This window comes from Chelonia mydas, chromosome 21 (assembly GCF_015237465.2).
Source record: "Chelonia mydas isolate rCheMyd1 chromosome 21, rCheMyd1.pri.v2, whole genome shotgun sequence".
NCBI classification, from domain to species: domain Eukaryota; kingdom Metazoa; phylum Chordata; order Testudines; family Cheloniidae; genus Chelonia; species Chelonia mydas.
The window spans coordinates 17070985-17097565 of NC_051261.2; the positions used below are offsets into that span (position 1 = coordinate 17070985).

The window sequence follows — 26581 nt, forward strand, 5'->3', positions numbered from 1 at the left end:
TGAGAGTCCCCTCCTGCCCCGCCCACATAACCCCTCCACTTGCCCTCTCCCTGTGTTGGTAGCAGTCGGGTCCGTTACCGTGAGCGATGACTGTTCCAACCACATTGGGCTCGGACAGAGGCAGCATGGGCACGTTGTGATTCAGGGAGATGCCGTACAATGCGTAGATGTAAAGGCTACACTGTAAACAACACCAGAGAATCCAGGTGAGGAGACAAGACGACAGATGGGGGGGGAGGGGTCTTCCTGGCATGTTCCCACCAGCATCTCAGCAAAGCCCAGCTCAGGTTTGCGCACACCCTGGGCCACTCAACTAACGTAGAGCCAGGGACCTTTACCTGCTTCTGCCATTTCCATTTTGTGCAAGGCACAGACCAACCACACAGGAAAGGCAGCCATCTGCCCCCAAAGATACCCCACAGCCTGGATTAACACATTGTGAAGCCTTGGCTGGTGTCGCTATTGAACTTTACTTTATTACACATCTCACTCACGCTGCAGGATGCCAATAAACTGAGCAGAAAGTCGCCACACACAGGCCTGATCCTGCAGTATCTGGGCTGCTAGCCCTGCCACGGGACTAGGGCCCCTGGGACTTGCACATGGGAAGATGCAGGGGTCTTAAATAAAAGACTGCTTACAAAAAATGAACTATGGGGCCAAGTCTGCCCTGCCTGCGTCCCAACACATGGCAGTGCCGCACACCTGAGCCTGGCTGCCCCGGGACTCATGAGAACACAGTGTGTCTGGCAGAGACCCCAGACAGACAAACCTCCTCCTTGTTCTTTGCTGCAGAGTTACACTTAGCGTTGACAGGCGTCCTCAGCGGCAGCCACTCACCGCCCTGGTCGAAGGTGATCACCGACTGGATGGAACGGTCTGGAGGGGAAGGGGAACACTTGGTGTGAAACCCTCGGCGTTTTGTATTCCACTCAGCTCACTCCAACTCAGCCCTCCCGCTGAAGACAGCAATACGGTCTGACGGGACCCTTGTCCCGGTCCATCGAGCAGACATCCCACCCCTGCGAGCCAGGCAGCCTGGCTGCAGCAGCAGGTGATGAGTCGATTTCTCCCTGGCAGCTGACCACATATATTTCTGCTGCACCGTTTTGCCAGTGTAGAGCGCTCTGCTACACTGCACTGAGGAGTTTCTCTCCAGCTGCAATCACTCCAGTGACTCTGTTCCAGTTCTGGTAGGACCCCAAGCACTGGTTCAGTAATGGGCCAATAGAAAGCTCCCCAGTTACACCAGCAGGATGTCCAGGAGACAGCAGAGGCGAAGAACCATCCTTGCAGACAAAGGAGGAGCGTGCAAGTTTCAAGAATTTTTAAAATCATTATTAAGCCAGCCAGGTTCCCTCACTGCTCTGCCTTAGAAGTTAGATTGGTCCTGCATGGCAGTTAGTGTCTGTTCACTGTATTAGCTCATACTGCCATGGACTACTCGCCTCCCTTTGTGTAGCACTGTACCATTTCAGCTAACATTCAGACACGCCAGTGAGAGCGCTGTTTCGCCTCCCAGCAACACCCCACGGTGCCCACTTACCTCCTCCCCCCGGGGTGTGCCTGCATAGTGCCACAGACTGCTGAGCAGCACTGAACCCCAGCGGGGCTCTGCCGACAACCTGATGCTTTCAAGCTCAACGAGTCGAGTCCTGTGTATCGAAAGGTCTAGGTCTCGCCCCCTCTCCCAGCCAGAATAAATGTGTCCAGACTTTTGGAAGCCAGTTCAGGCTCTTCTCTAAAGACCTCCGGGCTGAACCCAAACTTGGCCATTTCCAGCCCTGCAGGAGACTCACACGTGAGCAGAGAAAGGGTGTTGGACTGAAAAATTTTGCACCTAGGGGCCAGCCGCTACTTTACTCCTGTGAGCAGGCCCACCAGCATCAATGGGAGCAGGACTGGGCTCACTGACTTCAATGGGGCTACTCACATGAGCAAGGACTGCATGCTATCCAATCATGTAAGCCAGACCCACGCAAACCCTGCAGACAGTGTAAGGGCTGGACTCAAACAGGAGCAGGCAAAGGACAGCAGAGATACACCCCATCCTTCCTGGGCCTTGGTGGGCCCCAAAGCATTCCTGAGGCCTGGTGTAGACCCCTGGAGAATCACAGCCCCCCGGAACAGGGAGGGACATTCAAGAGAAAGGTTCTGGCTTGACTGATGCTTTACCCCGGGCCCTTCCCCGGTGCCGGGGCTGAGGGTTTTGCTCTAACGCAGCCATCCTGCTGCGTGCAGCCCATCCCCCAAGAGCGAGCGCTTGCCTTCAGAGAGCACGCTGGTGATATAGACGCCCCGCAGCGAGGTCACATTGGTGAAGTCAGTTTCACTCCCAATGCCAGTGTAGAGATGCCGTTCGAGGGACTTGGAGTATATGAGGCCTCGATCGTCTGAGGTGTAGATTGTGCCACACCCAGTATCTGCAAGACAGACAGATGATACAGCTCTGGAAGAGGAGCAATCAGACACAGCTGGGCAATCAGATAGTGCCATAGAGGTTACCAGGCCAGGGAAGTTTCCTGGTCACACCCAGACTCAAGCCTCCACATGCCAGAGTCGCACCTTACGCTGCCAGTGCTGACACAGGATCGCATCAGTGATTTATCCCCACTTCGCATGGCGGGGGCGGTGGGGGCAGAGAGAAGCAGCAAGTCCCAGAGGAGAAGCAAAGGGGGCCCATGAACTCCAGCACTCACATGGTGTGATGCTGCCAGATGCCAAATTCTTTGCTTCTACTTACAGCTGGCCTTGGAGACAGCACTTTCACCCTCTGCCTTGCCAGGAACGATGGCTCAGCAGTTAGGATGCCCAACAGACGCTGGGCTTGATCACAGACCATGTGTGGGTGTACAACAGGGATAACAGCCCTGCCCCAGAGGGGTGTTGGAGGATAAACCAACGACAGTACTCTGGTAACAGGGCCATCTGAGCAAGGGTCTCCCTCTGTCTGAAGCCCAGTACTGATCCCGAGCCCCTTAGTTTTGCCAGATCAAAACCAGTGCAACTGAAATGTCACAGGCATGATCGTGTGCCAGGGGCAGCTTTCCTGGCAAGCCTGAAGCCAGACAGTGGCGCAGAAGTGAGGATTACACTCAGCATAACTCCGGGCAGTCAGTAACTCTCAAAGCCTGCAGCCTAGAAAGCAGAAGTTTGGGTTAATTTGCTGCTCTGGAAGCCTGGTGCCTTGGAGGAGTTTGCTGTGGAGGGATCTGGGGGGAGAATTTAAGTATTTACAGTATCTGACAGGCAACTTCATGTGACACATAGAGCTATGGCACGGGGAGAGTGGCAAGGAGCGCAGAGGGAACCCCCTCGATCCCTGTTCCATGCGGCCACCAGCCTGATGTGACTCTCTCCATGACTGGAGAACGGGCGGGCAGGGAGCTACATTGGATGTCCAGTCTTGACACTAGAAAGGAAGACTCCACAAAGGGACTGGTCTGAGAAGGAGCAGGGCCATCTGCAAGCTCTGCCGGGACCCCCAACACTGAGCAATTCCTGAAGTCTTAAACAATATTAAGATAACCTTAACTCTGCCCTTGTATCACTACTCACAAGACAGTCCTACTTTCCAGCAACAAACATGTTGACTGCGTCAGCGACTCTGAAAACTGACTTGTGATCTAACTGGCCGGCTTTGGTCTGCTCCTAGTCTGCACTGGGGAATTTAAACTGAAGGGCACTTGTCTTTCCATCACTACAAGCTGCTCTTAACCTCCAAGACCATGAACAACTGCAGTGAAAATAAAGGAGACTGATGCACTTTTCTTCATCAAAGCAGGCTGGATTCAGGACCATAAGATTCAAAGGACAGATTTTTCAAATGCCGTGCCATAGCGAAAGATTTGGCACAGATAAGGGGATAAAATTTCTAAAGGGATAAATTTAAGGTGTGGACCAAAACTTAACTTAAATGATGGGGTGCAGGGTAGCGCGGAAACCACATGCATCTCAGACACGCAACATACAAAACCATAGTGTTCACACGGGGCTATGGTATTCCCACAGCCACGGGCTACCAGGTATTAGAGCCCTTGCTGAACTCTCCTTCAGAACGCCGCCTCCTACATGGAATTGCAGTGGCTATACAAGGCAAGTCAGTGCAGAACGGAACAAAGTTACGGTTGTTTCTATACTTAGAACAAACAGGCAGGGGAGTTACGTGAGTTATCAGCTTGGCTTTGCATTTCTAGGCTCTTAGGGTTTGCTGTGAGAAGACTACAGTGTTCTCTTGAGTAGAGATTTACAATCAACTCCAGTTGGATGAAGCACTGGAACTGAAATTCGGATCTATTCAGGCACACACCCGTCCACCTGCCCTCTGTCACTCACCTCCAGGGTCATCCACATGCATGAACACCATGTCCTCGTTAGCTGCCAGGATGGAGAAGAACTGCTCCTGACCCACAGATGGAAGCTGGGCCATATTCCAGGTCTCCCCTTGGTCAGTTGAGACATGGATCCTCCTCGTATTGCCCTGGAAGGCAAGCACAATCTTTATGCTGCACCACCAGTGACTATCGTATTCAAGCGTCCGGCAGTGCCTACGCTCCTGGGGCCTAGACGGACCAGAGAGGGCGACAGGGAAGAGAAGCAGGAGCGAGAACGGTCCCAGTACTAGATCAGGACACAGGAATGGGATAAGCAACTCTGGACAGCCACATGCTCATTTATGCCCCTGCCTGTTCCCAGCCCCTTAAGGCACAATCACATTCGCACAGACCCTGCACCCACGAACCCAAACCAGGGCATTTATCCAAACCCAGGCCACGGCCTCCCCCATGGAAACAAAGAAAGGCCGTGACTTTGTGGACTCTCAGAGCCACCTGGAAGCCGGACGGAAAGGAGTAAAGCAAATCTCCTACCTTCTCTGTCACCACGGAAGTGAACAGGAAGCGACCTCCCAGGCCAAACGAGTAGATTTTGTTTCCTATGGTCTTGAAGCTTTTGCCAAAGTCACTGGTTTTCTTTAGCTCCAAAAACCCAAGATCAGTTTCTTAAGAGAAGGAAACGAGAATTCATGTTGCTGCAGTAGAGGGGGGGCGGGGGGACACTGAGGCCAGGGCTACAGAAGGAAGAGAAGTTGGTGTAACTACGTTGCTCAGGGGTGTGAATAATCCACCCCCCTGAACAAAGCAGTTAACCCAAAGGCCCCAGTGTAGACAGAGCTAGGTCAATGGAAGAATTCTCTGGTGACCTAGCTATCGCCTCTCGGGGGGCTGAACACCCACGCTGGCAGGAGACGCTCTCCCGTCGCCATCGGTAGCGTCTTCACCGACCCGCTACAGTGTTTTAAGTGCAGACAAACCCCGAGGCTGGGAAGTGCTGACCCCCCACAAGTCCATTCCTGCATCACAAGAGCAGTTTCTCGCCCGGCCTCTCCCACACTCCAGGCAGAACCTCACCCTGGATCATCAGCCAGCTTGAAAGGCTGCTAGATTGTCTGTGTCAGACCAGCACCTGGGCAGTGCCCACGTCCTGCCGCCAGCAGCTGGGCCTCAGCCTGCCCAGTGGCAGGAGTCCACACCAGGCTGCCCCCTGAAACCTCAGACAACCCTGGCTCCAGTTCACAACACAGGCCTGTTCAGCTTCCTTTCCACCTTCTGTGCTCGCGGCCCTGGAGCAGGGTGGAGCCATCTGCGCTCGACATCACCCACCTTTTGGGATCCCACCATCGCATCTCAAGCTGGCAGTGATAAAGTCTCTGGGAAGCCCTAAGGAGAGCAAGTTCTCCCCCCAGACGTCCCTCTCTCCCCACTTCTCAACACCCAAACTCTCCCACCACACACTAAGGAGCAGTAGCATGAGCACTGTCGGCCCCTGTTCTCCCTCCCCAATTCCCCACCAGCAAACCCATCAGTTTGCTCTGAGTTTTGTGAGGGTATTACGGCGTCATACTCTCCGTGATCGCTGGAGAGCACCTGGAGAATTGTGACCTGTAGGACTGCTACATTTAAACAGACTGGAGATGTAATTTACATAAATTGTTTAACCTGTAAATCCAGGCATCTAAGTCACCTTATATGGTACCTGGCAGGAGGGGGACCACAAACAGTTGACAGGTTTCAGAATCACATGTTAAAATAACCACCGATTAGCTTTATACAACCTCCAGAACATTTGAGCTCAGGGCCATTCACTGGCCTGTCCCCAGCTCCTTGGGCAAACAAGTCAATTGCTAACAGCTGATTATTTATTAAGGTGTTCGCAGAACACGAAGCTGAAGGGAAAAGGTTTGTGAAGTCTCTGGCCTCAGACACACAAAGTGGCTTTGATTCTCTGATACTGCACAACTGTCGGAACCAGGGAGTACTTACTGCAGGAGTCATTCAGGTAGGTGGTGAAGAAGATGGTGGTGTTCGGGCCCCTAGAAACAGACAGGAGGGGGGAAAAAACCACGAGTGCTTAGAAAGCTGATATCAGAAAAGCGGATCAAGAGCTGCGTCAGGCTGTCTGCACTGCAGCTGGAGGTGTATCTGCAGCTTGGGAGGCAGATCTGCACTAGCTCTCTTCTAACTCGCATTGCTCAGACAGCCAGGAAGATGCAGCAGTGCACACACAGGAGCAGGCTATAGAAGCGCACCCAGAACGTGTTCCCAGAGTCCCTGCCAACAGGTTTTCTCTGCTGCTTTTAGCTGCACTAGTTATATTAAAGCTAGCACAGGCATGCCCACGTAGGCAGCAATCACACCCCCGATTGCAGTGTAGCCATACCCATAATTTTACACAACATGGGGACACAGGTGAAGCCAGACTCCCTGAGCAGAGACAGCTTGTATCCCAGTGGTATACTGGGATTCTACAACACATGCACCAGCGAGGACTGCTACAGGCCTTTCAGAGAAGTGTGGGTCCTTTTGCTCAAAAGTCTGGGGAACATCCAAGGGGTTTGTGAACTGCAACCAGATACCATCCATACCGCACACACTGGCCCTGACCAGGTAGTCACTGAAGGACTAGCTTGACTAGATTCAAGTAAGTTTGTGATGAAGCTTCTACTTACCAGAAGCAGGGCTGAGACCTAACAAACTCATGGCACCCAAGCCCATGGTTCCTAAACTGTTCCAGTCTGAACTGAAAGCTACCGGATGCACGTGTCATCTTGGTATCTAGGACCAGAGTGCTGAATGGTATTGCTGACTCCAAGGGGTTCAAAATCCAGAGAGACTAAGCAAACTGGGATTCAGCTCCAAAAAATCCAAGGTCCTCTCACCTTTTCGGTGCCCGCCCTCCCTCCCTCTGTAGCAGCCAGGAAGGAGGACTGTGGGCATCCATAAGCAGAATCTGACATGAGCGGGTACAGCACAGACACACACTAGAGAAGTGAAGCAGCCAAGCAGGAACTGGAGTATTTATCAGACTGCTAAAGGTCTAAAGGAAGTGTATGATGAACACAGACACTCAGATAACCCCAGTAAGGAAGGGTGCCTGGCCAGGTATGGGGAGGCTCCAGATCAGTCAGTCAGGTGAAACCAGTCACGCAGGTTTTACCAGATGAGCCCAGCCAGAGGCCCGGTGGCTGTGTGCGGAGTTCTAGATACTCCATGTGAAAAGAGTGGAGGCTTCCATTGAGGGAACACTCAGCCCATGCGTTCCTGCCCCTTGAGAGCAGTTTGCTGCTCCTGATGGAAGAATCTGAGTCCAGGACACTGCACTGTGGCAGGGAAGGCTCCCCAACCCTCAGTGGGATGGGACACTTATTTCTAAATCAAAGCGTATTAAACGTGAGTGGCATGTGCCCCTCATGCTGTTGGGCTTCCTCTATGGGCAAAGAGGGGACAGAAAAAGAGTGCAAGAGCATCACTGGAAGAGCCACAAGCAGTGCTGAGCAGCTCCGGCTTTCCTTTGGCGGGAGAGCTTCGAGCAGCGGACACCCGTTACCCTTCGGCTACTCACCATTTTGCCAGACAAACAGCTTTGTGGATTTCTTCCCACTTCTCCCCAAAGTTCCTGGACACCCAAAGACTGTTCTGAAAAGTTCAGTAGTCAGACAGGATTGCTGGTTACTGGCTGTGTTACCTCTAACGCTTCAAATAGCATCTGGCCTAAAAAAATGCAGAGCCAACCCTCTGAAATGGAACACACATCAGGGCGTCTAAATACAAGGCCACATAACACTCCCTGGAAAGTACCGACTGTAGGTTTCAGATTCAGGAACAGAAGTTCATCCCCCAGAAGCCTAAAGGGCTAAAGGACACAGCAGCTGTGATTTGTCATTCTTCCCCTTGTGGGATGCTACCACCCGACCCCACCAGGTGTTGCTACAGAACTCAATCCCAGGACATCTCTCGGCGCATTCTGGGCGCTATGTACGAAAGCGGAGACAGGGGGAGTGGGACGCGTCTGGTCTCTTACTTCGGTGCTGAGGAGCAGCAGGTTGTCGGAGTTCTGCGGGTGGTATATGACCTGACTCTGGGGCTGAAAGGGGAGATCTGTCTGAGCAAAGTTCTTAGCATAATCAGACGATCTGAAGATCTTTCCTCCACGGCTCCCTCCAGGCACAGGCATGTCCCCTGTCAGAATCACCTAGACAAGGAGCAAGAGGGAGACCAGGTCAGCGAGGGTGCACATGCCTTCACTGCGACAGTCAGCCTCGGCCACGTCCCCCGCGCTGGCTGCACTGACCTGCTCCAACACAATGGGCAGTGTGTGGCTCACTCAGCCCCATTTCCCTGCAATGGGATCAGAACGTGCATTTCCTGGCAATGGGGCTCCAAGTGCTTCAGAGGCTCTGGCTAAGCCCCAGAGAGATAGGCAGACAGGGAAACTGAGGCACAGAGCTGTGATGTGACTTCCCCTCAATCTCCCAGCAGGTAAGTGGAGTGTTGGGAGCAGTACCCAGGAGCACACCACCATCCCTCCTCTGAACACCAGTCAGCACTGCCATGTGGAGAGCTGCATTTCAATGAACAAAAGTGCATTGCTATGCAGCATGAATGCAGCCCTCACGCAGGCCAGCTCCATCCCTGACTCAGGAGCAGTTCAAGGGAGTGCATGCTGTCCAAGGACACATCAGCAGCGGTCTCCTACCTTCCCCGAGCTCTCTGGCCCGATGGCCATCCCAAGCTCCGTCCGGATGAAGGTGTGGTTAATGAGCTTCGTGATGTCTATGAAAGTTTTTCCATAGTCCTCGCTGAGAGGAAAGAAAGTAGATGATGACTCTCTTAGAGCAGTGGTTCTCAAGCAGTGGTCTGGGGCCTCCCAGGGGGCCGCGAGCAGGTTTCAGGGGGTCTGCCAAGCGGCACCAGTGTTAAACTTGCTGGGGCTCAGGGCAGAAAGCCAAATCCCCACCGCATGGGCCTGAAGCCTGGGGCCCTGAGCCCCGCCACCCAGGGCTGAAGTAGAAGTCTGAGCAATGTAGTTTTGCGGGGGCTCCTGTGCTGTGGGGCCCTGCCCTGCTTCTTACCCTCTAATGCTGGCCCTGGCTTTTCTATGCAGAAAACCAGTTGTTGAGGCACAGGTGGGCTGTGGAGTTTTTATAGAATGTCGGGGGAGCCTCAGACAGAGAAAGGTTGAGAGCCCCTGGTCTAGGAGACACCTTGGGATGCAGCACAGGTGTCACTGATGCTTCAGGGACAACTGCTGGGATTAGAGAGCCTGAAAGAAGGGATGTGCTGGGCAACTCAAAGCAGCTGCTCAGTGCAGCTACCAGGCAAAGAACGGAAGCATTCCACGGAAAATGGCCCCTTTTCCAGCACTCGAGCTAGGGAGGAGCCAACCTGCAAGAGTTCCAATCACCCAGGACCAGGAACAGCCCAAAAGGGAGTCACAAGACCACCAGACCAGTCCTGCATTGCTCAGCTCCAGCCTACAGGCTCCTTCCCCCCAAAAAAAGGTGTTTACCCAGGACTGAGAATATTCCAGTCTCCAATGAGCTCTAATCCCCAAATCCTCTGCAGAGGCGTCTGGGAAGCAGTGAGTACTGGTCACACCTGCCCATGAAGAACCAGGGCATGATTTGGTAGAGGGGAGTGAGTGACCGGGCACCACACACCAGGATCGCCGAGTGCTAGCTCCTCACTGGCATGGAAATGGTCTCAGCGACTGAACGCCCAGATTCCCAGAGCAGCCGAGCAGCCCAGAGCGGTTCTTTGTCACCCTGCAGCACGCCCACCCCACTGGGCTGGGCAGAGTTTCTTTGCATTCCTCACACTCTCCCAGGCACATCAGAGGACGAGACAAGATACACCCAAGCCCTGGCAATTATCCCCACTCGAGGCATCGCCCATTCCTGTACGGCAGCCCAGCACCCGTCAGCAGGGGTGACACAGTGGAGTGATTCGGCACCAGTTTAGAAGCCCTGCCTCCCCCACCACACCCCAAGGAGGCTGCCTGAGCCTGCTGGCAGCTCAGCCTCCCTCCAACTCCTCCCCCAGTGGCTACGCCACCTTTATGGCTGGCCTCCAGTGAGCGAGTGAGCTGCAACATCAGGCCGGACAGCCAGACGATGCAGCTCGCTAATCCACTGAGTTAATCAAATCAGCTGCATGCATCTGGCACCGGGGTCCTCACCTCCTGTAGAGTTTGGACTGCTTGAAACTCACGAACAGCAGCGGTAACTTGAATGTGGTCAGGACAAGAATAACCTGGCCAAAGAGAGGACCAGAGAGTCAATCCTGGGGAGGGCCATCAGGGAGAACTCATTAGCAGCCCCTCCCCCGGCCTGGCAGCCTGTGAGTGCAGCCCTCAGATCACCCCCTCCACTGGATTTACTGACCCTGGGAAGGGGGTTGACAGCCCCTTAAATACCCCGCCTCAGTCCAGTCACTTAGTGCTTTGACCAACCCTCCACCCCACTCTTACCCCTCTCCCAGGGAGAGCGGCTTTAACAGCAAGACAGAGACTCGCTGGCCAAAAAGGTTTGTATTTGCCAGGGCGGGAAAGGAGTCTGGTGACGAGGTACCCCCAAATCGCAGGCTGTGTGTGCTGTTGTCGGACAGCCATCTGGCCTCCAGCCAAATTCAGGGGCAGGTTATTGGCTCAACCCACCTTTCTCAAGAAACAACCAATCCCAATGTCTTTAAGGCACCAAATGCCACAAGCTAGTATCTACAGATGGTTTTACAGGGGTATACGGCACCTTCACCTTCCAACAGGCAGCCACTTCCAGGGTGGAAGGCACCAAGCTATGGACAGCACAATGCACAACACTGATAAAGGGCGGGGGTGTTGGCCAGGCTTTAGGACACACCATTCGCCCCATGAGAAGGGCCGAGGGATCTTTGATGTCCACCGCTCAGACAAGACCTTGGGATGTAAGGTCTTGCCCCGCAGGCCCACACATGGGGAGGCTGAGGAGCTGAACCAACTCTGCCAGGGCTTGAGCCAATGATTCCAGGGAGACTAAGAACTTCAGACATGGGCTTGAGCCTCCAAGCTGCTCTGCGAGAGCCTTGTCCAAGACGCAGCGGGTGAGGGAGGCTGGCTGCCTCAGCAGTTCTTTCCTGCAGGGGCCCACAGGAGTGTAGGTTACCCTGCCTGATAAAGACAGCCCAGCCCTGCCCTGCCCGGAGCTGTAATTTAGAGGGGCAATTCCAGGGGTTGGAGGAGCAGCCGCCCTGTGATAGCTCGACAGACAAACCCTCTGACGCCAGCTGCTCAGCGAGCAGTGCTGGCTGTGAAGGTTTCCTTGCAGCAGCTCCCTTGCTCCATTTTCAGACACTTCTAATGAGCGTCAGTCACACAAGAGCACGGCTCAGCAGCATCCCACTCCTCAAAGGCCTGGAGCTTCCATAGATCCCAAGGCCTGAAGGGATCACTGCAATGTTCCCTCTAATTTTTTACATCCATGTGCGGAATTAATTTTGTTAGGTGCACCAGTATGGAGGTGATGAGTGGCGGGGGTGTAGAAGGGGGCTCAGGGCTAGGGCAGAGGGTTGGGATGCGGGGCTTGAGGGCTCCTACTGGGGGTGCAGGCTCTGGGGCAGAGGGTTGGGGTGTAGGGGATGAAGGCTGTGGCTGGAGCAGAGGGTTGGGATGTGGGGGGGGGCTCCTGCTGGGGGGTGCAGGCTCTGGGGCTCAGGCAGAGGGATGGAGTGCAGGGGGTGAGGGCTCTGGCTGGGGCTGTGGCAAAGGGTTGGGATGCAGGGGGACAGGGTGCACTGAGGGCTCCGGCTGGGGGTGCAGGCTCTGGACTGGGGTTAAGGATGCGGGGTTTGGGGTGCAGGCTTCCCCGGGGAGAGAGAGGACTCCCCCCAAGCCCTTGCTTGCTGCAGCAGCCCGTGGCCAGGGGAGAGGCGCCTCTCCCCGCCACAGCCCTACATGCCCCTTACCTCTCTCCTCTGCAGTACAGGTCCCGGTGGCTGCACGCCTGCACAGCCCTAGGGAACTTGGGACCACTGTGATCATCCAGTCGGACCTCCTGCACAGCACAGGCCAGAGACCTGCCCCCCAATCATTCCTAGAGCCCATCTTTTAGGCAAACTTCCCATTTGGATTTAAAGATGGGCAGTAACGGAGAATCCACCATGCCCCTCGGTCAGTTGTTCCAATGGTTAATTACTCTCACCATTAAAAATTTACTCCTTATTTCCAGTCTGAATTTGTCTAGCTTCAACTTCCAATTCAGACTGCAAGTAAGGCATCTATTTTGGAAGCTGGGCTCTCAGCGATGCCGGGACGTCAAGATGGATTTAGCATCAATGGGCCACAGGCCGTCTCAGTGCAGCAGGTGAAGGAAGAGGAGCACATATGCCTGCCCCACCCCCGAGGCTAACAATGGGGCCGGGTAAACCCTCCATCCCTAGCTCAGGAGGAAGGAGCCCTGCTGGCCATTTCTTACCAGAGCAGAAGGGGGCGGCTCCCCCAACCCGCCAGGGTCATACAACGCAACGCTCCCCCTCGAATCTGTCTAGACCCTTGTGCTGCATCACCCCTGAAACACCTGGGTACCTTCCACCAATGTCTGCTGCCTGCAGTTTGTTCTCTCCCCAGAGGGTAGAGTTTAGTTAGGGGGTGGGGGGGTTAATTTTAAAATATTTATTTTTATTTCTATGTATTTAAATGTTGGGCCCTCCGGAGCATGACAGAGCCAGATACAGCAGCCAATGGGCAGCGGGCCCTGCTAGCATAATGGCAGCCACGGCCTGCAGCAGCTGCTGCAGAAGGGGTCTCGTGCTGGTCTACATGCAGGTTTGTACTGAGAGTTAAAGTAATGCAACCCTCCACGGTGGGCACAGACACATCAGGATAAAGGTGTCCTATCGGTGTAGCTCATTCCCGTAACTGTGCTGAAATAAGCGATACCAGTTTAAGCACAATTCTACCAACATAACTGTACCCCTGCTGTAGGTTGCGCCCCTGCTGTAGGTTATGTAGATTTGAGCCATTTTTAACTATAATGGCTTCTACAGTAATTTAGCTGGAGTGTTAGACCAGCCCCCACCGGGGCCCTTCCTAGGCCGGATTAAATGTATGGACACGCAGAACACTGGGAGTGTCCAGTAGTCAGGAATGCTTGTGCCCAAGGTTCAAGGTCAACACTGATTCCAGGAAGTGAAGTCGTGCTTCCCAGCTCCCTCTCCAGCTTGCTCACCCCCCGCTACTTGTCATTTCGAAGAGTTACCTTTCAAAGCCCGTTCAGATCAAATGCGCTACTTACTCCAGTGCTGTCTCCAACCCAGGAGAGCGATACAGTGCCGCTGAAGTCATCAAAGACATACTGCAAGGAAAAAGATCGGAGTCACATCCAAACTTCCACGCTCCACATCCCAGATCAGGCAACAAGCCCCTTTACTTCCTGTCACCAGAGGGGAGAGGATCAGGAGGAATTTGATCGGCATGGCAGAGTACCCCCTGGTTACACACCATCCCAAGGCAGTAATAACCACCCAGCCGCCAGCCAAGTTTTGTCCAGCCCACTGGCATTTCCCTCCCCCTCATCACAGGTCGCCTGGAGTTACCTGTGCAGTCTATTGCTGAATCAGTAAAGCCAGGAGACACACCCCACCAGGGGCTTTTTCCCAGCTTCATGCTCCCTCAGGTGGCTTCCTTCACTGACCCACACACATCGCCTTACATGGGATGTTACTGAAATGCCCGGTGGATTTTTGCCACGCACCCTGTGTGTGACAACTCAACAGAATTTGTCTCCTTAGCAGATCTCATGGGCAGGTGTCCCGAGTCCTCTTCTCTGGCTCGATACCGTCCTGCCCCTTCGGTAGTCCAGGTAACGCTGGGCGGCTTGTGCTGGGCAGGCAGAGCGAAGCAGAACTCATGCTTTGTGGGCCAAAGGTGCTAAGTTCAACCCCCACTGACCACCTCTCCAAGGGGCTGATGTGCTCATGTTTGAACTACAGAGCCATCTTGTCTCTATCCCCAAAGCTTTACAGGGGCCTGGGGCCTTTCCCCTTAGCACTTGCAGTAACTTCGCTGATGAGTATCAATATGGAAAAAGCGTAGTCAGGTTCCCCTTGTGTCTGCCCTTGACACACACGCACACGCACGATAGCAGCTCTGCTAGGGGAAGCTGATTTCACTTTTGGTTCTGCTGAAGTGCAGATGCTTGCCCAGTGTGGTCACCCTCACCTAATGGGGCGTCATGAAGCCAGAGATCGTTTACAATCCAGCCCTGTGAGAACACAGGAGTGAGCAGCACAGACTGCTCCCAGGTCCCACACCCTCATGAGTTAACAACAATGCTGCTCCTATCAGGGAGCTCCCCAGCAGCCAGCTGGCACCGAGAGGGGCAGTAATGGCTGTAAGTTAAGCAGAGCTGGACTCTTTTCCTGCTGGACATTACTAGTCACCCGTAAGAGCAGCACCATGCTGACAAGAAACACACTGGTGCATTCGCTTGGCCTTGCAGAGCAGTAAAACTGGGCTGTGCACTTTATCACAAGCACTAGAGTAAACAGTGCAGCCCTGCCAGCCTGCAAAGGCATCTGCATCCAGACAGCATTTTCCACAGCTCCACGGCTACCAGGCAGGATCACAGCAAAAGGTGCACAGAACACTCCCGCTAAGCAAGGGGACAAACTGGACCTGGCCTCAGAAGCCCGGAGGGACTCCAGAGAGACGAAGCCAGCAAAGCAGCGATGCTGGGATTTGGCTAGCTAGCGCCATGTTAGTGCCAAGGAGGAACCTGGCAATGCAAATATTCCCCTGAGCAGAACAATAAACGCCATCAGTGCCCTGCCCTGCAGTCTCAAAGGTTGCCTCATAATCTGTTCACAATCTCACTACATTTTGAGGCTCTCCATGTTACAGCTCAGCAGGCACTTACGCCATAATCCTAGATCAATGGCTGAGCTGGATAGGACACAGACCGAGATCTGGGTTGCAGGCAGAGAAACCCCTCCCCCTCCCAAAGCAGTGACTCCGAGACACCTGTGCATCTGGGAACAGGAATCCCAGCATTCTACAGGCAAGACCTGGGAGATGGCCAGACAGTCACGATGGAAACACACCTGGGACCTTGTAATGCTCTGTTGTGAGAGGCCCTCAATACCTTGACTGCAACAGGAGAAGTGCTACCAGTTTCAGCCTCAGGCATCCAGTTACCTTTGCTGGAGGGGGTGGGAGGGGAGGAGAGACCAAAGTAACACCTTGGGGAGCGTGTAGAATGCCGTTTCTTCACAGCCATGGGCACCTTGTGGCCTCAGTAGTGCAGGGGCGGGGCAGTGCCAACACGGGTACTGAGCTATGCCAGACCTGTGCAAAAGGGAGGCTCCTGGGGAGATCAGAAGGAAGATGAAGGGAGACAGGGAGGCTGTGGAGAAGGCTCTTGCACCAACAAAGAGCTGGACCAGAGAGAGCTGATGCTATACAAACAAGAGGAATAGAAGACAGAAAATCCAAGACGTGGGCTGGAGCGACCCCTTGGAGCATCACTAGCCTGGGTGACTCCGAAATGGACCCAGAACAATGCGGAGTTTGATGCAGTCTCACCTTTTGGAGTGTGCAGGAAGGGGCTGATCATGTGCTTGAGTGGAGGAAACTGGGACTTTGGGAGACAGGGGAGGGATTTTTCAGAAGACAAGGAGCGAGACATGGAGACACACATGGGACTTGCCACAGCCAGGGATTGGCCCAGTGAGGCAGGTGAAGGAGGAAAGTTCTGGACAAGAGAGAGGGGTGGCAGAGGGACTTTCCGAGCAAAGGAAGGAAAGAGGAAATGACATGTACAGCATAAGGGGCAGGGGCTGGCCCATCCGTTCAGTGGCGCGTCAGGGTAAGGGTGGTGGGTATGGTACGGTGCAGACAAAGAGCAGAACCTGTGAGCTGCAGAAAAGGGGAGAGCAGTGCCCCTCCTCCCCTGGAGCCAGTGCGGCACTAGCGGATTCATCTGAGAGACACCTATTAGCATCTCATTAAAAAAATGGAAGAAATGTAAATTAGCTGTGTGCGTGACAGATCGGACCGGGGATACCGGACATGCCAAAGTGAACGTAATCCAGACAACACAGGGGCTTCGAGTGGGAGGAAACCCAAGGGGAAATTTTACAAATTGTTGGCAAAAAACTCCCTGCTACCAGTCACCTCCAAACATGGAGGCTGACTCTGCATCACTGTCCTAGCCATCCCTAACCCCAGGCAAATCCGCCTCCTCGCTCCCCTCCTCCCAGGAGGGAGCAGCTCCATAAAGATACTGCTTTGAGCCAGATGGGGACCAGTTCTCTGAGAGCACCAAGGCACTCCCCTGGCACATGGCTCAAGCACACAATAATCCCAACAGGCTTCCTAACACCCTCCACTTCAGCCAAGCAAGATCGGGAAGATCTTCAGCCAAGCAAGATCTGTTTCCCTGGGAATGAAGTTGTGCTTTAATCTTGCCAGGCCTCATGCTATGAGGCCATAAATCATCCACTGGACGGCCATGTGACAGGAGGCCACTCTGCTATACAGCAGTGTAAAAGACCTTGCGTTTTCGGCCGACCGGTCCATCAGTAACCAAACTTCATGGTAGCATAGCCCCCGCTGCTCAGTCTCTGTTAATAAAGGATGATTTTAATGGCGTTACAGCTCCTCTTCATGCAGAAATGGAAGAGATGGGCTTAGCATTTAATTACAAGTACACTGCAATGAGTTCTTACCGCTAGGAGGGGCTCTGTGGAGAGCAGTCCTCCCACCTCCTACGAGATGACATTTGGCCCACGGCAGGGGTGCAGGCACTGAACTAGGAACTCCAGGAGTGGCAGCTGCAGCAGCACAAAGGTGGCAACAGAGTTTGCTGTCTAAACGCAGGAGGACTCTCTGCGCGAGAGAGGCTGGCACACCCAGCGATATCACCATGCTAGGAGGTTAGTGGGCGGATTCAGGGCTTGCTTGACTAGAAGCAGGATAGACACACTCCTCTTAAGCAGTCAAAACTTGCTTACACACAACTCCTTAGCACAGGTGCTGGCAACTCAAAGGCATTTCACTTCAGCACTGACCATCCCTCAGGGAGGCAGAAGGAAAGCTACTTTGCACTTTGTAAGTGATCACAGAGTGTTTAACAGCTAAGCCTCAACACCACAGTGTACAGGTAAGGAGCATGAAGAGATCTCTTCCCAGGGCTCTGAAATTGCAATCACCTCTGGGACAGAACATGGCAGCTGTTTGTTATTATTTGCATTACAGTCACAGCTGGAGAACCCGACCAACATCAGCATCTCATTTTGCTAAGCACCACACAAACAGCCCCTGTCATGCAGCGCTTGCACAACAGCCCATGCGCAGCCCCCTAGGCCACGCTGCCTCTTACATTTAAGGCAACAAAACACTTCGCTCCCGAAGAGGTCTGCCCATACGGCATGTTTAACTAGAAGAAACGCCTGCAGAGGGAGGAGGAGTTGCTATTACTCCGCAAGCCAGCTGGCAGGTGCTATGCACGGACTTGGCAGCTAAGGCAGGAGAGCACACAGGCTGATGCTAGCCTCGCCTCACCCCACCCTGGCTTTGCAGGTGTACTCCTGAGCTAGAAAGTTTTCAAACCCTTCAGGAGGCAGCCACACGTGGGCACATGTTTCAGCATCTGATCAGAGAAGGAAACCCCAGCAATCAACAGAATTAAACCCACTGGCCTCTCCTCACCCGGACCGCTGCTGGGAAGCTTTGGAGCGGACATCCCCGTAGAGCGAGAATCCCAGGAAGAAGTGTTGCTGCAAGGCAGAGCTGTTTACGCAGGCAGCAGTCTGCGGAGGGTTTGGGGAGTTACCGGAACCGGCCTGCGCGAGGAGGGGATGGAAGGAGGGTATCGGGACATCTGACTTGGCCAACTAGGGAGCAGCACTTCAGTTGTACAGAAAGTGCAGCCAGGCCTCCCTGGACTGAACATTGACAGACCCTCTTCCCCCCCACGGGGAAGAGACTATATTCCCCACAGACACACACAGTCATACCTGAGATGTGGGGCCTCTCAAGCGTAAAGCAGAAGACTCTGGGAGGAGAGGACCCTCAAGGGCCGGGGGAGAGCAAGCTGAACAAAAAGAGAGGCTGAGAGCTGTGTAAGCCCTGGTCTACACTAGGACTTTAGGTCGAATTTAGCAGCGTTAAATCGATGTAAACCTGCACCCGTCCACACAATGAAGCCCTTTATTTCGACTTAAAGGGCTCTTAAAATCGATTTCCTTACTCCATCCCTGACAAGTGGATTAGCGTTTAAATCAGCCTTGCTGGGTTGAATTTGGGGTACTGTGGACACAATTTGACGGTATTGGCCTCCGGGAGCTATCCCAGAGTGCTCCATTGTGACTGCTCTGGACAGCACTCTCAACTCAGATGCACGATTGTCTGCCGTTGCTCTGACACAGGGAGGGGCGACTGACCACATGGCTTACAGGGTTGGCTTACAGGGAGTTAAAATCAACAAAGGGGGTGGCTTTACATCAAGAAGTCTTTCAGGCAGGACTTCACAGAGGGTTCCAATAGGAAATGGTGCACCTAAGTTATTGTTCTTATTGGAACAAGCAGGTTGGTCTGGCCTCTGACTGATACATGGCTAGATTTACCTCGCTGCACCTTCTCTGTGAGTGACTGCAGTGTGACCTAGAGGAATGAGTCCCCTAGACGGGGGGCGGGGGGAGGGTTTGCAAATGAGTACAAAGCAAATCTGGTCTATTTCTTGTTTTGATCCACTCCATCTATCTTTTACATCTTTGGCTGGCAGCAGACGGTGCAGAAGGACTGCATGCCATCCTCATCTCGTGCCTGCCCGGCAGAAGATGATGCAATAGGACTGCTAGCAATCCGTATCGCCTGCCTGCTCACCATAAGATGGTTCAATAGGACTGACTGCAGGACTAAAGAGAATTACCTGATCAAGTCACTCCAAATTTAGTCCCTGTGCCCATGTCTGCCTAGGTGCTCCTGATCGACCTCACAGAGGCGACCAGGAGCACCTCGGACATGACGATGACGGCTACCAGTCCTACTGTTCCGTCTGCTGCCACAAGGCAAGGGGTTGCTGCTGCTGTGTAGCAATACAGTACCACATCTGCAAACACCCAGGAGACATAGGGTGACAGTGAGCCGAGTGGGCTCCATGCTTGCCGTGGTATGGCGTCTGCACGGGTAACTCAGGAAAAAAGGCACGAAACGATTGTCTGCCCTTTCTTTCACGGAGGGAGGGAGGGAAGGGGGGCCTGACGACATGTACCCAGAACCACCCACGACAATGTTTTAGCTCCATCAGGCACTGGGATCTCAACCCAGAATTCCAATGTGTGGCGGAGACTGCGGGAACTGTGGGATAGCTACCCACAGTACAACACTCCAGAAGTCGACGCTTGCCTCGGTACTGTGGAAGCACTCCGCCGAGTTAATGCACTTAGAGCATTTTCTGTGGGGACACACGCACTCGAATATATAAAACCGATTTCTAAAAAACCAACTTCTATAAATTCGGCCTAATTTCGTAGTGTAGACATACCCTAAGAAGATCCCAGATTTCACTCCCTCTTCAGGAGTCCAGAGGCCCATAATAAAAGTGTAAGAGCTATGGCTCGCTTTCTAGTCTCCAACAGGCACGATCCATTCTATCGCAGATGGCTAGGACAAAACACTCCCAGTCCAAGGAAACAAATGCTCATATTCTTCTCTGGGCTGAGACACCATGTTATTTAACAATGCTGATTTCTGACACAGCCTGTTTCTTTTAGACACGAAGTGCTTTTTACATGCCCACAGAAGCTATGCGCTGAAGGGGGAGAGGATGGGATTGTGGGTCAGACAAAGAAACTGGAATCAGCTCTGTTCCCAGCTCTGTCACATACTGGCTTTGGGCAAGACACTTGCCCTCTCTAAGCCTCAGTTTCTCAACTGTAAAATGGGACAAAACTGCCTGTGTTACAGGGAGGTTGGGATGCTAAACTCAGTGTTAGTAAAGGGCTTTGCCAACTCTGGAAGCCCAAGAAGATTTTTAAGTCTCACCACCAGCTCCAGACAGAATAGGATGACAGCAGATACACTGTAGAATACCATTATACCATAGGGCACATCCACCACAAAGGCAGGATACAGCACCCACAAATGATGTAACATTACATTGGGATTAAATACCCCCAACATGTCAGGAAGAGTAAGCAAATGAGTCCCAACTTTTGATCCTACATCAGGTACAGAAGAGGCCGATAGAAATGGGCTTAAAACCCAAAGCAAGTCAGTTCACAAGCCTGGTGAGCGATAGGACTTCGCCACTAGTTGCTACAGACTCTAAGGTTTCAGAGTAGCAGCCGCGTTAGTCTGTATTCACAAAAAGAAAAGGAGTACTAGTGGCACCTTAGAGACTAACCAATTTATTTGAGCATAAGCTTTCGTGATGCATCCGATGAAGTGAGCTGTAGCTCACGAAAGCTTATGCTCAAATAAATTGGTTAGTCTCTAAGGTACCACTAGTACTCCTTTTCTTTTTACAGAATCTAAGACTTTGGTCCTTATGGTTGTGAAGAAAACCTTCCAAATGTGAATTCCATGTAAAACGATGCAGTGCCTGTCTTCCCGAGTCTGCAGACAGTGCCTCTACTTCTGCTCATAGCTTTGCCAAACAGCAGCATGAAATTAACAAGAACGCTGAGAATGCTGCAGTCAGTAGGCAAAACTGACCAGGATCATCACTTCTGGCCTTAGAATCTAGGTCTCTTTCTCCCAGCACCTGCTAATTTGGAAAGCTAAAAGCAGAGGCAGACACTGGAGCTGCTCCTAGGGGAGAAGGGCTCAAAGAAGAGGCTGGGGAAAGAAGGGGAATAGTAGGGACATTCCCTCCCCGGCGTGCAGGAGCCCAGAAGCTCTGTGGGATGAGTAGAGGACACCTCTGCCCTTCCAAGCAGCCAGGAAGCTCACCTATTTGAGGCAGGTATGGTGTGGGGGGAGGGAGGGGAGATAAGCCTGCCAGACACAGTTCTGCCTCTCAGGGGATCCCCAAAAAGGCAACACATCTCAGGTACAGAATTAAACCACAAAGAAAAACACCAAGAGTGAAACAAACATCTGCTAAAGCCATGAAGGGAATACGGAGAGACAGGAGGGATACAGAAAGAACCAAATAATAGGATTTTCTACAGCAGATTATTAATGCAACACAGCACTGAATTGCCCTGCTATAGTTAAGGGCCTGTTACAGTTTTGATTCTATGCCCCGATGCTCACGGTCAGTGGAGCACAGGTTCCCGCAGTACACATACAGGTGCAATCTTTGGAGAAATTGCACTGTACCAAGTCAGTGAACTGTGGCTCTCAGATGACTCGGGGGAAAGGGGAATGATAGATGTCTCTAAAAACCCACCACCTGCTGCTGCAGAGCTCCAAGGATGCACCAAGGTGCAACAAGACTCTGTGCCTCAGACCCTTAATCTCACGGGGGCAGCAGCACGGGCCCCTCTACCGCTCACTCAGCATCAGAAGAGTGACCTGTTTTCAATCTCACTTTGAAAGTCAGGGAGAAGTTACAATGCTGTTCAGGTGAAGACACATCAAGGTGTTTAACACAACATTGAAGGGTTCTCTGTCTTCTACCTATGGGCCTGCTATATAGCCCGATTCTGTCCTTCTCTGACACATGCAGGTAAACCAAGTGCTCAGACATTAAAGATACCTCTCTAACTCCAGGCAAAACGCGTTCCATTATCCCCATTCAATAGAGGGGAAACAGAGGCACCAACCTAGGGAGTGACTTACCAAAGGTCACATTGACATTTGCCATATTACACACTCAGGTGGCAGGAACCTGCTCTACACAAACTTAACCCCTCAGCTCCTGGCTGTGCAGGCAAAGACCAGCCCACAAGCAACTCCCCCCCCATCCCGACTGCATGCAGAGATTTCTTGAAGGCACTGAGGCAATTAGTGCTAGAAAACAAGGTGGGAGGGCCAGCTTTAGCGCTCCCGCCGCCCAAGACAAGGAAGGTGAATTGCTGTGCTTGGGGCTCTGCTAAGAGGCAAAGACCAAAGGCAGCTTGGGAGTCCCCAAGGCCGGGCAGGCCTGGCTGGCACAGAGCAGCGCCCCCTATTCTGGGCAGGGCAAGATCATCAGCGGCGGGGTGGGGGCTCTGTCGGTCTGTCGGCCCCCCCGGCGTTGGCGGGGTGGGGGTGGGGGCTCTGTCGGCCCCCCCGGCGTTGGCGGGAGGGGGGGGGGGCTCTGTCGGCCCCCCCGGCGTTGGCGGGAGGGGGGGGGGCTCTGTCGGCCCCCCCGGCGTTGGCGGGCGGGGGGGGGGCTCTGTCGGCCCCCCCGGCGGCGGGGTGGTGGAGCGGGGGGGCCTCTGTCGGCCCCCCGGCGTTGGCGGGAGGGGGGGGGGGGGGGCTCTGTCGGCCCCCCCGGCGTTGCCGGGAGGGGGGGGGGGGCTCTGTCGGCCCCCCCGGCGTTGCCGGGAGGGGGGGGGGGCTCTGTCGGCCCCCCCGGCGTTGCCGGGAGGGGGGGGGGCTCTGTCGGCCCCCCCGGCGTTGCCGGGAGGGGGGGGGGCTCTGTCGGCCCCCCGGCGTTGGCGGGAGGGGGGGGGGCTCTGTCGGCCCCCCGGCGTTGGCGGGAGGGGGGGGGCTCTGTCGGCCCCCCGGCGTTGGCGGGAGGGGGGGGGCTCTGTCGGCCCGGGGTCCCGGCCCCTCACCTGGTAGGTGTTGTTGCCCAGGACGGGCTCGAACCCGCGGAGCTCCCCGCAGCCCGGCTCCGCCGCCCGCCGCCTCCGCAGGAGCCCGGCGCGGGCCCCCTGCAGCCGGCCGGGTCCGGGCAGCAGCAGCAGCAGCAGCAGCAGCAGGAGGGTCCCGCGCAGCGCAGCCGCCCGCAGCCCCATCGCCACCAACCAGCCCGAGCCCCGCCAGCGCCCGGATCCCGGCTCCGCCGCGCCCCGCCCACAGCCACCCCATTGGGCAGCACGCACCCATCTGCCACGTCTCATTGGTCAAAGGAAACAGCAGTCTCCGCTCCAGGAAACAAGCCCCGCCCTCCCTGATGGCTCTATTCCTGTTCGTGTGCCCGCTCGAGCCTCGCACTTCTGATTGGCTTCATGAGCTGTCCGTCTCTAGCCTAGCAAGCACTCACACCGTCCCCCTAGCAACGTGACGTGGGCCAAGCCTGACCAGAGCCTTTACCTTCTGCTTAGCTTCCCACGCCCAGAGGCGGGCACAGAACCAGGCATCCCCGGCCAGGCCTTGCCCGAGGCCCCCTCCCTGCCCCCGGCTGTGGCCTTAGGGGCTTTTTTTGCTCCAGGCTGGTTCTACATTAATAATGGACTTAGATGGAGCCTGCCAGCGTGGCTGGCTGTATCACCACTCCCCTGACTGTTTTTCTTACAGCTCCAGCTTCTGGAGTCAGGTGAATGTGCGAGTCTCAATGAAGTAATTTTAAAAGTTTCTAATGATCCTGGCTGTGGACAAAGTCGAAAAGGGGCCCTGTAGCTTAAACACCAGAAGGTCATTTTTTTTAAAATGTGTTTTTAAAGTCTTTAGTTTAAAATATATCTCAAGCTTGTTGAGTGCTTCATGGTAGCAATGCTGGGAGTAGCTGGCCCTCTGAGCAGTGCAAGCCATGGTAAATTAGGCAGGAACAAAAGTAACCCCAATTCCAACCCACAATGACACCATGGCATGAGTGGAAAGCAGCTTCTAATTAAACAGATGTCTGCTTGCAAAGGTTGGAAAACATTATAAATCACCTAGAATCCCAAATTCCCATGATTCTTTACAAGGTTTAAGGCACATGCCCTTGGGCAGTGAACTTCACCCTCTACAACAAGACAAGACATTGCAGGGATCTCGGGGACTGGAGAATTAGACTGAAAGTAAGAAAAGGGGGAGCTTGGTGGTGGATGAGAACACAGAGACTGATCCAGGCCTAGGCAAGTAGCATGATGGAAACAGGAAGCCAAACACTGGAGGCGAAAGGGTCAGTACAGCAAGAAGATGGAGGGGGACATGCAAGATTAGTAAACCAGTAGATTTGAATTAGATGGAGAGTGAATGAAGGGATGCAATATGGCACTACAGAGAAGGAATGTAAAAAGATCCTATCTACTAATTAAAATTATGGGAAAGATGTTCAGAGTCTCTGCCTCCTCCAGCAGGGAACGGACATGCATGTTTAACTGGTTTCTCTTCAATGCCTTTTAAGCCCTCTTCTAGCATAAATATTTTGAAATGTTTTTCATTCTGGGCTATAATTATGCCCTTACAAATCCACATTTAAAATGTTATGTAAGATAGTTGTACCATGTCCACACACATACGCAGTCTGAGAATCCTAGAAAGGAAACCAAACCTCAGGTCCTGCAGTGCGATGCTGCTGTTTGGAGTGCCACTCCACCCCCACACAAAAACTTTAAGTGCTTTTTGAGGGTAAAGAGCAGCTTTGTAACAAATTAAGCTCCAACTCCATGGCAGGGGTCATAGGGAAAGTAAGACGAGTCAAAACCCACCACTGGAATCATCAGAGAGATAAATTTCAGAGTAACGGCCGTGTTAGTCTGTATTCGCAAAAAGAAAAGGAGTACTTGTGGCACCTTAGAGACTAACCAATTTATCTGAGCATGAGCTTTCGTGAGCTAGTGAGCTGTAGCTCACAAAAGCTCATGCTCAAATAAATTGGTTAGTCTCTAAGGTGCCACAAGTACTCCTTTTCTTTTTTCAGAGAGATAAAAGCTCCCCCTTCAGCCAAAAGCAGGTATGGAGTTCACAGCTATTCAGGTTAAGGGAAGGTGCAAAGGAGAAAGTTCTTAACCCAACTGTATAACACTCACCATCTTGAAAGCTTTACAGTGACTAAGCCTCATAACTATGCGGAAGTGAGATAGCTTATCTCACTTTGGCAGATATGTAGAAGTCAGGTTAAGTAACTTTGCTTTGCCCAAAGCCACAGATTAAGTCAGCAGGCAAACAGATTAAAAATCAGCAGTTTCTGGATCTTCATTTTGTTCTCATTCCATACTCCCTAGCAAATGAGAGGGGGGCTGCAGCCAAGAAAAGAGCTTATTTTATATCAGTGTCATCCCCTCCACAGACACTATTTTTCCAGGCATTCATTTGGATTTCATGTTTGAAAAATATAAGGACAAATATCTGACATTTCTACAACTGCCTGAGAGGCACTGCATATCACCTGAGTAGTGCCATGGGAAGACAGCAAAAAGAGCCCAGATGAAACTCATTAGCAAGAGAGCAAAATCTATTATTCCAAGATGCCCTACTTGTATTTGACTTGGCTGACTTGCAACAACTTCAAGTATTTAGTGTTTCTCCCTAGGGGGATCAGAGATCAGAACACAAAGCCTTGATTTAGTTAGAATACCATGGCAGGATCACATGATAGTTGGTACCAGTAAACAAGTGATTAGGATAGGATATAAAGGACATTTCTTTGTTTTGAGTCCCACCCAGGGAAGATGTGTTTGTTGTATTTTGTTTCCTAGAAAAGTCAAGTCAAAGGAACAGCACCATCTCCTGTAACGGCCGGATTCTTCTTGTCACCTACCACGACTAATTGTACGACAGTTAAGAACCAGAGAAGAATGGTACTGTAAAGGCAACGTGCTGTTGGACATCATATTAACTCAAGCCATGGAAACACTAGCATTGATCTCCAGATATCTGAATCCTACATTTCTTTTTAATGGGCAAGTTTCAGTGGTACTGACCTTTGAGTTTATAGATCTGCAGACAAGGCCCATGAGGAATATGCATGGAGGTAGAGTGGGATTGGGAGTCAGAAGACCTAGATTCTATTCCTTGCTCTGCCACTGGCTGTGACCTGGGGCAAGTCACTTCACTTCTGTATCTCAGTTTCCCCATCTGTAAAATGGAGCTGAGACTTACTAAAATCTACAGATGAAAAGTATGAGTCAGGGATTATAATACTCAGGTCAATGAAGCACATACCTTGTGATGGCATATAAGGGCAATCTGTGTGGTATAAGTAGTCATTGGCCAATCACTAGGATTATGGTAGACGAGGCTTTTCAGCTCAGCAGCTCACCTAGGAGAAAGACAACTCTGAATACAAATCCTGCACCCACGTCAGCTGCCATGCTTGTGGCATTTACAGCGGCTTGGGTGAGAGCATGGGAAAGGCTCTGTGCAAGCCTCTCTCACTTAAACCCCCATTCATAGTGCTGGTTGTTCAGCCAAACTCATTTAACTCAATGTAATCAACTTACCCAAATGCTGTGGTGATGGGGGA

General features: G+C 52.9%; 1 protein-coding gene across 2 annotated transcripts in view; it reads right to left on the minus strand.

Annotated features, from left to right (window-relative positions):
- Positions 1-26340, minus strand: part of SORT1 (sortilin 1) — a 38963-nt gene extending 12623 nt beyond the window's left edge. The window contains exons 1-12 of one of the 2 annotated variants that reach the window (XM_043533360.1): positions 26281-26340; positions 13604-13663; positions 10516-10589; positions 9034-9136; positions 8359-8529; positions 7900-7973; positions 6321-6370; positions 4869-4999; positions 4336-4480; positions 2268-2423; positions 773-879; positions 79-181 (exon numbers count right to left, since the gene is read on the minus strand). In XM_043533360.1, coding sequence (XP_043389295.1) covers positions 79-181; positions 773-879; positions 2268-2423; positions 4336-4480; positions 4869-4999; positions 6321-6370; positions 7900-7973; positions 8359-8529; positions 9034-9136; positions 10516-10589; positions 13604-13663; positions 26281-26325 — 1219 coding nt within the window. In that variant the 5' untranslated portion in view covers positions 26326-26340. Of the gene's footprint in view, positions 1-78; positions 182-772; positions 880-2267; positions 2424-4335; positions 4481-4868; positions 5000-6320; positions 6371-7899; positions 7974-8358; positions 8530-9033; positions 9137-10515; positions 10590-13603; positions 13664-23021; positions 23245-26280 lie in introns of those variants that run through there. The other variant, XM_037884816.2, reaches the window with a different exon arrangement.
- Between the last annotated feature and the right edge of the window lie 241 nt (positions 26341-26581).